We start from the raw sequence: 15,049 nt of genomic DNA on the forward strand, positions 1-15,049 counted from the left end.
ACGGCAACGAACCCACATCCTGTGTAGCTGCAAGCCCCATTCGAGAGCTTGGCAGCTGCGACCCAACACCATCCAAGATTGCCTGGCCAGAGCCATCCTGCCACCTGTGGGAAAGGTTGCTGTAAACTCCACCATCCCTGGAACCAACAGCCAACTGCGACATCGTCATCACCACCGAGGACTGGAAGAAGATCATCGTGGTGGACATCACGTACCATTTGAGAACAGGACCCCGGCCTTCCATGATGCCCGAGCTCTAAAGTTAGGGAAATATGTCCCTCTGGCCAAAACCTTGAAAGCTGAGGGTTATCAGGGCAGACACACACACTGATTGTTGGAGCCTTAGGCACATGGGACCCCAGTAACGAGCAAGTGCTGAGAGAATGCGGAACTGGTCAACGCTATGCTCGGCTAATGCAGCAACTCATGGCGTCGGACGCCATCAGCTGGTCGAGGGACATCTACATAAAACGGATCACTGAACGTCAGCAATACTAGGAGGGGTGAGCTGCAGTGCCGATGAGAAGCACAGTCAGGAAAGTAACAAATACTTTTCTCATGGATTGTATTTTTCTAAATGGACAACCTAATTCTCAGTTACTGAGGGACAATCTCCACTCATTGATATATTTTGCTTTCCACAACCAAATCTCTGTACAACTTTTCATGAGTGATGTACCCGAGTATTCGGATTCTAATGTCTAAACTGTATTGTTAACTCTATTCCCCTACATTTGGATTATTGCTAATTATATACTCTATGTATCATATGACTTTTAAAAAAACTAATTTTGTATTTGTGGATAATCTAAGCACTATACCCAGATGTACAGACACTCTTTTTCTAACCTATGTATTATAAAAAATTTAATAAAGTGAATGTTAAAAAAAAGTTATATCTGGCATGTAAATACTTTGCAATGCTGGCTACAAGGGCCGTGCGAACGTCTGTTCTTGCTTTCAGGTGACATTGTAAGTAAGAAGAGGGCAGTGTTATCTCCTGCACATGTAAACAAATTTGTTTCTTTTAGCGATTGGCTGCACAAGAAGTAGGACTGAGTAGATTTGTAGGCTCTAAAGTTTTACACTTTTGTTTCTGAGTGCAGTTATGTAACAACAAAAATCTACATTTGTAAGTTGCACTTTCATGATAAAGAGATTGCACTACGATACTTGTAAGAGGTGAACTGAAAAATACGATTTCTTTTGTTTATCGTTTTTACACTGCAAATATCTGTAGTAAAAATAATATAAAGTGAGCAGTGTACACTTTGTATTCTGTGTTTGTAATTTAAATCAATTTATTTGAAAATGTAGACAATTTCAATTGGTATTCTGTTGTTTAACAGTGTGATTAAAACTGTGATTAATTTTTTAAATCATGATCATATTTTTTGAGTTACTTATGTGAGTTAACTGCAATTAATCAACAGCCCTAATAAAAAATACACGGCATTTCTGAGGGGTTTGTTTTGTTTTTTTTAATTCTGACCCTCTTGACTTTCCAGCCTATCAAGAGTCACATCTCTTAGCCCCAGGCCAAGTAGAGTCTTACAGCCAGCCCTTTAGCTTCTAGTCCTTTAATTTGTGACCAATTTGATATTCAGGTGTGACAAAATCCATTACACCTTCCGGGGCAGAGGTGACATCAGCATATCACCAATATTCGTTATTATGATTATTGCAGTTGCACCTAGGAGCCCCAGTCATGAACGTGGACTCTGTTGTGCTAGATTCTGTACAAACATTGTAATGTTTAATTGGGAGGTAGGAGTAAGAGCCGCCATACAATAGCTTTGTCTCCTATAATGACTAGCATCCTCCCCTTCTAGCTCAGTATTTTCCCTCTCAAAAACGTAGCAGTTCAAAGGCCGCTTTGATCTCTTCTCCACCATACTAGCCCCCAAAGTCAAGGACTGGATCCTGTGTTTTCCAGTCAATTTTCCCTGGCTAAACTCACGGGTAGAGTGAGTTTAACCCAGTCTGCTTTTAAAGCAAGAAAGTGTAAATATTGTTGAGGCAACTGAATAGTCTTTCAAATTATTGACAGATAAACAGCCATCTGGCCAGGATGAAAACTGTGTTTGTGTTTCAAGACAAAGAGATTGATTAGACTTTCAGTTGTATAATACATCGTTCACATTGACTGAATGGGGAACCGTTATCAAATGTAATTCAACTAAATATCAGAAACTTGTGTAACTGAAGATATTTATGTGCAACATCTACTCAGAGCTCTTCAAGAATACATCTCATAAGTTACTTTACAAGAATATGTTGTCTATTGTACACTGAAGTCTTAGCTGACCAAACAGAGACTGCATGTGTAATTTGCATTCAAGTATATGGTAATAAATGTACATTTATCCCATCAAAGCAATTTAAATTGTTAAATATAAAGCATATGTAACTTTTATTTAAAAAAAAAGTTCTAAAAGTCCAGTTGAAATGACTTGTAAAACTCTGTAATTTTAAATTCTTGTTTTGAACTTGGATCTCGAGCTGGTATCTCTATTGTTGGGTAAATCAAGCAGAGATATAAGCTAAAATGACTTGTAGATCCAGTGCTATTTTACTGACTGTAAATACATGTACAGTATATAAAGAATTTTTATGGATGTGACTTTTTTAATCAGTAGCTGTGAACTCTGTGCAGCTTTTGTTACTCATACACTAAACTTGAACTATCCAGAATAACTGATAAGCATAATAAATTGCATGTCTGTGTTCAACAAACTGATCTTGGACCATGCTTGCAAACGTGCTTTGCCCACTCTCTTTCATATTTCTTTTTTTCTTTATGAAAAGAATTAAGGCAAGGAAAGTGCTCTACAAGTCTGAGTAAGATGACTTTCAGTTTTAAGATTAGTGGATAATAAAGTGTCTGTGCTTTCTTAAATCTGTAGATACTGAATGAACCAGATATATGTTGCATCTAGTGTCACATATTTGGAGATTATCCAGCAAATTAAATAAAGCCTGAAGAACCCGACTATCTGCTTAAAAGAACCCTGTCAACTAATTTTATGGCTAAAATGATAAAAATCTGATTTCATGTAACAGAATATGAATAGAAATGTTTTAAAATTAGAGTTCTCTGAAGTTATGTGAATCTAACCACAAAGCCATTGTGCCTACAGCAAGAGAACCACATGGTAAAACTGATGCAAAACAAAAGTGAAATTTACCAGCTTAACCTCTTTCTCCAAATGAAGTGAAATGTTACAGTAACTTTTTATAACATACACAGCAAAAAAAAATTTCATGTTTAAACTTTTTGACTTGTGACAATGAAAGGCATTAATAACGGGTAGAATTAAAAAAAAAAAAAAAAAAAAAAGCTAAATTTACAATCTCTGTAAATTGCAGTTTGGCAGATAGCCCGTGGGATTTTCATGCACACAGGGAATTTATCCAGGCCCAGTGCAATAAACTAAGGGGTACAAATTGTGTATTTGGAATGAGATTTGCAGACCATGTTTGAACCAGCATTTCTGTCCTGTAAACCGTGCACGTTGAGCCCTGATTCTGGAAGGACAGGTTTTTGCAATCTGTTTTATTTTTCTCTTAACTCCATCTCAACGTCTCCTTTTCCCTTCTTCTATCATTTTGATGCATGCAGTATTGTCTTCCTTCCCATCTACATATCACTGCACTGATCATAAGGATATCAAATGGGCCTAAATAGGAGTCGTAGTTCAAAACTTTATAGATTAGATAAAACTAATCAGATCTCTCCTGTTTAAGTTTAAGGACTGGCTAGACTGCCTCTTCCCTCTTTCCACATCAAGCAAAAATTTTCATCTTAGTTTCATATTAAAATCCAGTCAGTCAGCTGCCATTTTGGCACTGCTGTGCCTTGATTGTCAGCTGCTTCAAAAATACATTCATCATCCCAGAAAACACACAAAAAATGGGGGAGGTGAAAGTTTGGGGTAGAGAATTAGGTATCAGCCCACCCTTCCCCTGTGTACTGTACACTCAGTGGTTGTACGACGATTATTTGAGTGACTGGGAGAGATCCATTTACAGGAGACTGCCCAAGATAGGTATGGTTGTTCCACATATATTGGAAGTATTCAACCAAAAGAGAAGCAGCTGAAATCTGGAAATTTCAGGGCATTAATAGTAGTTTCAGGTAATATATTTGCCCATTAAGTCCCTGTGAATGTTTGCAGTTTTATATTAATATTTTCCTATTTTTATATCCTCTCCTCCGCTCTGTGAAAGGCCTATACCAACAACAGAAACTGACTAAAGGGGGAAAAAATGAAACTGATTACACAAAAGCAAAAAGCACAAAACTGGAAAAAAAAACTTCATAGAAATATTTTTCACTTCTAGTCATTGTAGGCCTTGTCTAGATTTGGGACAATGGTGAGTTTTTAGAAATGTGTTAGCTGGCATTAGAACTGGATGCTGTCTAGAAACTAGTTTGGAAAAGTTTTAACTCCTTTAAAATTGTGTTAATATGTCATGGCTTACCCAATTTAAAAACACCCACCTCTTTTCCTAGTGTAGCTAAGGCATTAAGATTAAAAAAAAATAGAAAACAACAGAAAAAAATTTAGAAGTATAATGTGGGTTGTTTTTTTTAAGTTGGTGTCCCTTTAAAGGAAATACTGCTTGTCCTTGGGTATCTAGTCTAATCATTTGGAGTGTTGATTGGTTAGTACTGGTACAAGAACAAAGTGGGATTAAATTTATTACTATTTGCCTAAGGTAAAGGAGTCAAGTGTAATTACTGTAAAGTAATGGGTGTTGGAAACAGCAAAGAAAATGTTGCAATAGTAGCAATCTGCATTAATGTTTCTGTAAATTTGTGCAACATCTATAGTGGTGGTAATTTGTAGAATTCTGTATGAAATATGTTAAAGACTGACTGAAAAACCGAGTGTACAGATTGTAAAGTTTTACATATAAGTTTTCTGTGTAATATTTATATTATAAAAGTTGCTAAAAACAGAATTAATGCCTACTGTAATTTTTTTTTTTGTCCCATAAGCATCCAAAGCCTTTTTTTCTGGCAGACTTGCCTGATGTCTAAAATACATCCAGCAAAATCTCTACTCTGAAATCAGCATCTCTGCATGATGAACTATGAGCTTCTTTCACCACTTCTACTCCCATTCATCTTCCTTCAGTCTAATATCTGATGCACATATGGAGGACAGATTGACATCTGAATGGTCTTTTCCCTTTTTAACTACTACAATCCTTACTTTTGAGCTCTACCTCTGCTTACTCATGTAAGTTACTATGTTTTCTCAAAAGCTGTTATTTTCTGAAACTGCAGTTGGCCAAGACTTTTGCCACACACTCAGCTTCCAGGCACGAAGGCTTTGTCTTCATTGACATAAAGCCTTTTTTTTCGTCCAGCAGGATAACTGATGCACATCAGTTATCTCACTGTAAAACCCTAAAACGAGACAATTTTTTGTAGTGTTTGCTGAGGCAGCTATGTGATGTTGCACCATATCCCACTTGTGATTGACCTCACCTAATTTATCTTAACAATAAAACTGAAGAGCCTTTCCTCCATTATGTTTTCCCAGGATAGCTAAAGCCTATAGTTATTCGGGGTGGGGGGAGGGGGCGGGAAGGGAACTATACAAACATGCTATGCTTTCCTCTTTACGTTCAAAACGGTCTCCTTTTCAAGGACAGAACTGGAGACAAATTAAACATCATGCCATTTGGACTAATGCAGAAGCCTGCCCAGAAATGTGTTAATGTATTCATCCCACCAATCCTTGTGAGGCTTTTATTTTTCATAAAATACTTTAGAACGCACGTCACTTCCAGCTCAATTAAAGTTAGTGGTTACCAGAGCGAGCAGAACTGTCTCAAGAATTCAAAATGGCAAACCTCAAGATATTTCTTTTCTTCCCATTAACTCAAACTTAGTTCTTCCATTCATGCAAGCTACCAACAGGAGGCCATTCTTTAACATACAGAAGCAACATGTGACAGATGATCTAAACCACACTGTCAGGAGCGGCGCCAGGGTTTTTGGCACCCTAGGTGGGGGTCCTTCCGCGCTCCCGGTCGTTGGCGGCAATTCTGCGGTGGGGGTGGGGTGGGGGGGGAATCCTTCCATGCTCCTGGTCTTTGGGGCACTTCGGTGGCGGGTCCAGAGCGAGTGAAGGACTCGCTGCAGAATTGCTGCCGAAGACCCAGAGCGTGGAAGGACCCCTCACCGCCGAATTGCCGCCGAGGGTGGCAAAATGCCGCCCCCCCCAAATCCTAGCGCCCTAGGCCACAGCCTAGATCGCCTAAATGGAAGCGCTGGCCCTGCACACTGTATAAAAGATGGAAACAAAACTTGAATACAGTACTTTATTTTTCACAGTGTTTACAGCTATTAAAGTGTTTTCTTAAATCCTGAAAATAATTCCGCCCCCACTCTCAAACACCCCCTCCCCCACATGCACATTTTGGATGGTTGATCACTAAATGAGAAGATTTAAAAAAACCAAACAAATGTTCACAAACATATACAACAAAATCCATATTACCCTCCCAAAACACAAGCTGTATTTACTCAAAAACAAAGTCTTAAATTCATTGTTCAGGACAGAAACAAAAAAAAAAAGATTGAGAACAGGTTTAAATCAAATCTATTTTTAGAAGATTTTATTGCATCTTTTGAAAGTTAAAAACATACATACTGCATGGGGGAGACAAAATAATGTCATCTCTGAAGTGTACGTATTTGTTCATTTTACTTTCTTAATGCTGCAGATTTTGGAAGGTTATAAGAAAGTTTCAGTGGGCAAATTAAACACCCCCAATTTATTTCAGATCTGTTTTAGGTCTGGTCTCCATACTGAAGGTGCACTGATATAACTAAAGTGTGATGTTGCACCAATTTAGTTAAATTAGTATGACTTTGTGTGGCCACTCTTACATGGGTTTAAACTTGATTCATGTCTGTCTGATTTAGATCAATCCTGTCACAGGCATGCTAAGCTAGTTCAAAACCAATGTAAGAGTGGCTACACACACACAAAGCTATGCCTGTTTAACTAAAAATCAGCAAGGTATTTCATCTTCACTTAAACCATTGCAACTATAGCATATAGACAAGCCCTTAGATTTTACTAGCCTCAGCCGCTTGGTGCTAATCAGGTGTCCCTTGTAGCAGAAGTCATCAAAACACTACTTTGGGACAAACAGGCAGAATTTCAGCTTAGGGACTGTGAGGAAAGGAAGGGAAGGAACAGTTTCCCTTTCTCTCTTTCCCTCCTGGTTATTCTTCTACAGAGACAGCTTGAGGACAGCAGAGTTCTGTATTGTACTTTTGTCCCCATCCTGACCGAAATATCGGACAGGGCAGAACTAAGCTAAGCATACCTGTAAACACTGCTCTCCACCCTCCCTACCTACTTCTCTCCCTAATGCGGCAGGAGGCTGTCAGTGACTCTGATCTAACACAAGAAGCATGTGCAGGAGAGGAACTGGTGGTGATGCTGTGTAGTGCCAGAAGCTGAGTGAAACAGTCAGCTGACAGCTACAGTAGGCCAGGAGCTGCTGATGGAAAAATCACTTTCCTAATTCTATGAACAGCTTTTTCAAAATAGTGCCCTTTGGTTGCTCATGACCCCATTACTGTAGGATTCAAGGGCTCTCTGCTCACACCAAGCTGACCTCAAAGTGGAAGCAAAGGGAAGTAGGGTTTTCCTTCAATGCTGTTTAGCTCACTTCTGCCACAGATCTCTTAAGTAGTGCTCTCAGCCAGTCTCCAGACAGGAGAAGAGGTCAGGACTGGGAAAAACTATATTCAGTCTAAACGAAAAGTTCAAATAAGGAGTTTAAAAAAAATCAACAGAAGTGTTGTTATAACTAATCTTACAAGATTAGAGGAAGATATTTGAGGGAGAGAGAATCATTTTTAATATTGAATACAGCCTTGGGCCATATTTTGGCACAAATACATGTACATGAGGCTCCTGCTGGAGTCAAGGGGGCCCATATGAGACCCCAAAACCAGAATATATTAGACTGGAACATTCATGAGAAGTTAATAACGAAGGATCCAGCCTCAGAATTCTAGCACATAAGAATAAAAAGCAGGCCCTATTCAGCTTAAAGCTACTTCTGCAGCTACACAGGCTACGGAAACTCTTCACAACTACAGAGCACAGAAAGCTTGGACGCTGCTCCCTGTTTTGACAGACCTTCTTCTTGGCCTCAGCCACATAAATTACTTCCCTTTCCCAAGTAAAGGCTCTGATTCTGCCCACTCAGATGTTACTAGTGGTAATCAGACCCCGGGGACTCGTCTCAAGAGTAGCCACATGTCTAATGCCTCCCCACTAAGCTGACCGACAGCTGGAGAGTAAATAGGCTGGACAACCTAAAGGTCTCTCTCTACCTAATAGCTCTAAATTGGAAGTTAGGACTTGTCTACATAAGGAAATCTACTGTTTATAATTATACTGCTATAATTACCCACCTGGACACACTTATTTCCAAATAAGAGTGCCCTTTTCTGGTTAATGTGCGTCACTTCCAAGCACTTAGGAGACAGTGGAGCCAATAGGGCCAAATACATCTCTAATAATCCTACATGATTATGAACCTCACCAATTTCAATGAAAATGAGAGCAGCCAAACTGATACAAAGAGTGAGAGGAGTAGTATTTGGGGGCAGGAGGCAATGGGGGAGAAAAAGGATCTCATCCCTGCAACTGCAATTATTTTTGGGGAGGTGGGAGAAGGGCATTGTTATATGAGCTCTCCTTGCCCACTGACCAACTCCCAGACACAGAGCCTGTGACTGATTTCCTTCTCAACAGGACAGTTCAGTGCCGTCATCTTACTCAGCCTTCTGAGGTTTATGTGCTACAGAAGACCACGTCAGTGACCGGCTGGCTAGGTGTTAGATGGTTGGGGAAATTTTTCAACACAGGTAACAGGGTCTGATTTTAAAGTAAGTTTCATAGAATACTACTTTTAGCAGATCATTTTCATTTTACCTATCAAGGTTCATCACAAATCAGTTTTTACAATGCAAGTTTTTGGCTTTGAAATATTTGTATACATTATATATAAATACAGCATAGCCTGGTTTTGTTGACCATGGAATAGCATGGATTCAATACATCACTTGGAAAAAAATGAAGTTTTTTTGTTTTAAAATTTTTAGAATATTTTAGATTTACTTCTGATGTTACATTTTTTTCCAATTCTTTCAGTCCTCTGCATGAAACAAGACAAGAAGCAGGAACCAGCATTCTATAGTCCTTTTAAAACATATAAAACTAAGTATGGCCTACAAAGCCAAATGCCTCCTAAATCACTTCCTGTATTCTGGGTATGACTGGCAATAATTAAAGAGATCTGGACATAAAATAATAACATTGAAAAAAGGAAAATTCATTGTTTCTATTCACTTTTTTGAAGTTTGTTATTAAAAAAAACCAAACTGTTTAAGAATACACACAAGCAGTGCAAAAAGAGGACTACTTTAAGATATCACATTTCAGTATAAAAAATGTTCAGTTGACTAACAGGATTTAGTGATAATATCAGGGATCAAATGCAGTGATTCATTAATAAAGAGATCATAATTAACTTTCCTATCATAACACTAAACCATTGCTAATATACACACCTCCTGCTACCAGTAAATATCACAATCATGTTTTGTCAGTTATTAGTATTTACAATGTTGCTGTTAGTATCTTCTGTATCCTCCTCCTCTTCCACCATACAGATCTCCATAGCCACCTCTGCCACTGTAACCCCCCCTTCCCCCATAGTCTCCCCGTCCTTGGAAACCACCTCCACCTCTACCACCACCACTGAAGCCACCACCTCCTCCTCTGCCACCTCCACCCCCCCAACCACCCCTCCCACCACCTTCTTGTCTCTTCTGCCAAGGGGGCATTTCAGGAGGTGGTGGCTCAATCTCAGTTGGTCTGCCTCCACGGTCTGGCACTCTCCCCATCAGGACCTGTGTAGAGAAATACACAATGCTTATGTTTAAATAATAATAAGGCTGCTGAAAGGACACAGAAGTTATCTTGTGGATGAAGAGCACGTGCCTATTCATCACAGGAAAAGCAATTCTACCCAGAGTGATCTGTGGGAGTTAGGACTTCCATGTTTGCCACAGACTTGCCGTGTGACAACAGACAGCCTCTCAGACTCAGTTTTCCACCAGTACCACTCGCTAGCTACTGCCTAGGGTGGTCAGGTTTAATTGTTTATAGTGAGCTTTGAGATTTTTTTTTAATCAAAAAGGTGCTACATAAGGGCTATCAATGCTCATGGCTCCTTAATCCTTATATTATGATGCTGTTTAAATTCAACCAGAATGGCAAACATCAGTTCAAATCCCATCAGAAAATACTGCACTTACAGCTACAGTGGGTAGCATACATGATCTGACAAAACTGGTAACTATATACAATAAAATGGTTCATTGCTTTCTTTTCAATCAGGTATTACTGATGCAGTGCAGAAAACTGAAAAAGCAACCAAGTCCGTAATGCAATGCTATAGTAGCACCTTCAAGTGAAAAGTGGAGTCTTGAGATTCACTTGACATGAACTGATGTACAAAGAGAACATTATTTGGGAAAAAAATATTCACACAGCATGTTATCATTCTAACATGAACAGACACTGTACTCTAGTCATCTTACATCTAAAACTGTCATGCAGAAAGACATGAGTTTTAGTTACCCAAGTAGCCTGTTGATAATTCTCTTGCTTTCAGAGGTTCCCTCCCAACCCCACCACACACATAATGTATACCAACATGCAAGCTATTCAGATCACTCTCTGTCAAAATAGCATTAACACATATACTGTATACAAAAACAAGGAAGCATGTGTCAAGTAAATCCTTGGATTCCATTTGACCACTTATGTGATGTCCTGGGATCACTCTGATGCCAAAGGGACATATCAGTCTTGTTTGACATACAACCCTTGAGTCTAAGGGCTGGTCTACACTGGGGTGAGGCAGGGGAGGGAGGGAGAGAGAGAGAGAGAGGGAGGAGAGGAATCTAAGTTGTACGTCGATTTCAGCTATGTGAATAACGTAGCTGAAGTTGACGTACTTAGATCTACTTACCTCTCACGGCAGTGGAGTACAGGAGTTGACGGGAGAGCGCTAGGGGGTTGATTTATTGCATCTAGATTAGATGTGATAAATTGACCCCTGCTGGACCAGTCGCCGCCCGCCGATCCGGCGGGTAGTATGGACATATCCTTACTCTTTCATTACTATTCAGGACACTGCCTGATCCACATCTAATGTCTCCTTTTGCTCCAGCTCACGCTCTCCATCTGCCCCTCTCCTGCTGCTTCTCAGTTTCTTGCTCTTTTGACCCACACATACTTCATGATCTAACCAAACCACCCACTTCACAAGTATCCCAAAGCCAACCCTCCCCTAAGTCTGCCTGTGTCCAACCTACAATATCCATTCCTTTCAACTGGCTGCTGCACCCTGCAACTACTGCCTTACTTCATTTGCACCCCCATCTCATTTGCTTCTGCTTTCCTAACTCTCAGCAAACTGCCCCCTTTGCTCCACCCATCACTGCAATTCACATCAAATAGGAATCCTCAACAAGATTCCAACTTACCCCTAAAATAAATAAGAAATATGGGAACTGTAGTGGTGATTATGTATGCCTTCTAAGGTGATTTTGGAAGTTTGTAGATTTGTTTCATCTTCATTTGATTAATTATGAAAAAAACAACAAACTAATAACATTGTTTGCAGTTTTTGAGTTTCATCATTCATATGTAGCTATCACATTTACATAGGTAAACCACAATATATATTTTTTTAATTTTGTAGTAAGAATTTCATTCCCACACATGCCTGTTGTGCCTAGTTTCAACAAAAAGTTTTAAATTTATCGAAGAGTTATAAATCTCAGAACATTGGGCCATAATGAAAACCATTTTAAATCCTTAGCTGTTATGGCATGCATAATATTCCTGTGATGGAAGGAATTACAAAAACCTGATATTTAGTAGCAAAGGCCTTCATCCTAGAAGCACTTATGCATGTGGATAATTGGGGCCCATTGCTGTAAATAAAGTACCAAGAATTAATAATGCATTTGGACATATTGGCTACTACATTTAGCTACAAGTCCTGAAATAGACTATAAACCCCATGGAAATCCCTTTACAGCTTTGGGGCTTTACACTGTTAAAAAAAACACTTGTCACTACTAAAATGAGCCAACGATTTATCAGCAATAACTATGCACACAAATAATATTCCCCAGACAATCTGATTTCTAATTAAGCAGCAGAATTAGATGCTACAAAAGAAATGGGGGAAAATAAACTGTGAGAAATAAATGACAAAGTCATTTTAAACAGGAGGCAGGTGAGGGAACCATCCAAAGCTGGATTTAGCAAGGTATAAAAAACTTAAATATGAATAGTTTCAATAGCAAGCTATTTTCTGATTAAAGTTCATGTGATTTTATGATTTTGGTGAGCAGTTAAAAAGTGAGCATCTTTTTTCCATTACGATTTCATCACAGAGTATAGAATATGGTCCGAATAAATCATTTGCAAGTCATGGAGACCACTTTCATTAAATAGTTACACAAAATGTGAAAAGCATATTTATTCTCAACTGTGATTTCAAAATATCTGACAATTTACATTGATCAGACAAGCGTTGCAATAATATCAAGCCTCAGTTCCTCACATTCCCAATTTCAAATTCTGTTGGTTGAGCAATCTGGAAATTCACTTCATTTCACTAGTTCATAAAAAGAATAATCTCAAAGTATCTCCTATCCAAGAAACAATGTACACTGTAACATCTCCTTGAGTCCCTGTTAGTGAAGCTACAATTAGCACTGATGACCAACGACAAATTCAGTTTTTCTCCAAGGTCCCCCTTGCAAGAAAATGTTTGGATGCTCAAGATTCCTTGCAGAGCTGTGCAAATCCACTTTGACAGTCTCTACTGACTAGAAGATTTTGAAGCAAACCCAGGGAATCAAAAAGTGATATCTGATCCTCTTGAAGTATCCAGGCTTGCCATTTCTACAATGGGTTTCTTCTACTCTGTAGCTTCAAAAAAGCAGGACCACACCTGTTAGTTTCCAGGGAAGGCTAGGCTGCCCCTTTGAGAAATCTGCCCAGTGAAGCTGCTTCCGAAATTAGAAAATGTAAAAGGATTCTTACGCGAGACAAGGTGGGTGAGATAATACCTTTTGTTGGACCAACTTCTGTCGGTGCGAGAAACAAACTTTCGAGTTTACACAGAGCTCTTCTTCAGGTCTGGAAAACTTACTCAGGCCAGGTCTACATTTCAGATCTGTATCGATATGACGTCACTCAGGGGCGTGAAAAATCAATACCCCTGAGCAACATAGTTATACTGACCTAACCCCCATGTAGATAGCACTATGTCAATGGGAGAACTTCTCCTGGTGACACAGCTATCGGCTCTCGGAGTGGTGGATTAACAATATCAATGGGAAAAACTCTCCAGTCAGCATGGTAATGTCTTCACTAAAGCACTACACGGCTCAGCTGCACCATTGCAGCACTGTACGCAAAGACAAGCCTTGAGTAAGTTTCCCAGACCTGAAGAAAAGCTCTTTGTAAATCCAAAAGCTTGTTTCTCGCTTCAACAGAAGTTGGTCCGAAAAAGATATTACCTCACCCACCTTGTTTCTCTAATACCCTGGGATCAAGATGGCTGCAACAACACTGCATACAACTAAGGATTCTTGTGACATTTATGGCCATTTCCTGCAATATTCTGGAGAAATCTTATTGAATTAAGTTTAAGTACTTTAGGAGTTTGTTGTATTAAAAATGCAACTGCTTATATGTATTACTGTGGGGCTGTATGGAACATGTTTAGGAGAAAGACAGGATTAAGGTGATCTCTAGGAAGTACCGTGAGCTTCAAAAAACTATGCTGAACAATGTAGGAAACATGAATGATCTTTTGGGACAATACGTCTGAAGTGGGATTCCTAGGAAACACTTGGAGGAACAGATTGTAAACTCCCATCTCCATATTCAGCCTTTGAAACTTCACCTTGAGGGACCTTTTGTCTTTGAACTGTCCTCACCTAACAGGTGAGCAGCAGACCAAAGAGACATGAAGTCAACTGTGCAACAAGGTGGATCCTGGCAGGCTGATACTATGGACCCTGCTGTCCACTTCCTGACTCCCGGCTTCATCCCCAGTTCCTGCCTTCAACCCTGCCCTGTTTCTGGCTCCTGTCCTTTGTCTTGTTCCAGTCCCTGAACCCTGTTGGCCTGGTGACTGACTGCTCTGGTTCAGACCCTAGACTATGGCTCTGACTTCCAACTCAGCAGTGTCTCTTGGCTTCAGCTCCTGTTTCGTGTATGACCCCAGCTCCCACTTTTGGCTCAGACACCAGGAGATTGGGGTCACGCGCCAGATTAAAGACATCAATTGGAGAGCGAGGTCAAGGATGAACTAGGGTCGGAAGCTGGAGTCTAGCGTCTACTGTTAGCTGAGTCTGGAGCAGAAGCAGGCAGGCGGTCTGTGTTGTTGCTCAGACTGTTCCTCACCATGGCTTCCTGGTTTACATGCTGGTATCAGCCAATCAGTGTGGTGTGAGAGGCTGCCAATCAGTCCCTGTGGGGTGCTACTTTCTGCTGAGATAGACAAGTTGCTACCTTGCAAATTTCTTCATATGATGCAAAGGAGTTCTCTGCCTATGAAGGGGATACTGTTCCACTTTGCTGACTTTATTTTTACCTAAAGATTTCAGAACTTTAGTTTTGCAAGTCTTCTTGGATGCAAAATTTTAACTACCTAATAGATACTTATTTACCTCATGGGTGTTATATTACAAATAGGATACAAGACTTGCTATTGGACTGTGATCTTATATGTTTTGAGCACCCTGCAGACATTTAGCATGTATCATTGCCTTTGTTTGGGGTGTTTTGGTTTGGTACAGAATTGGGAAAGAATGATCTCCACTCTATGAAAGACAGAGTGAACTTTTGGAATTAAAGCAGACTCCAGGAAGAATACCTCTTTATCAGCATTGAAGGTACAG

The 15,049-nt window shown here is 39.7% G+C and overlaps 1 protein-coding gene across 1 annotated transcript in view; it reads right to left on the minus strand.

The window, feature by feature from the left end:
- Positions 1-6,608: 6,608 nt before the first annotated feature.
- The window catches only part of FAM98B (family with sequence similarity 98 member B), a 32,975-nt gene continuing 24,534 nt past the window's right edge, over positions 6,609-15,049 (minus strand). The window contains exon 8 of the mRNA XM_032788188.2: positions 6,609-9,961. Within this exon, the coding sequence (XP_032644079.1) occupies positions 9,683-9,961 (279 nt within the window). The 3' untranslated portion in view covers positions 6,609-9,682. The remainder of the gene's footprint in view (positions 9,962-15,049) is intronic.

This window comes from Chelonoidis abingdonii, chromosome 4 (genome assembly GCF_003597395.2).
Source record: "Chelonoidis abingdonii isolate Lonesome George chromosome 4, CheloAbing_2.0, whole genome shotgun sequence".
Classification (NCBI taxonomy): domain Eukaryota; kingdom Metazoa; phylum Chordata; order Testudines; family Testudinidae; genus Chelonoidis; species Chelonoidis abingdonii.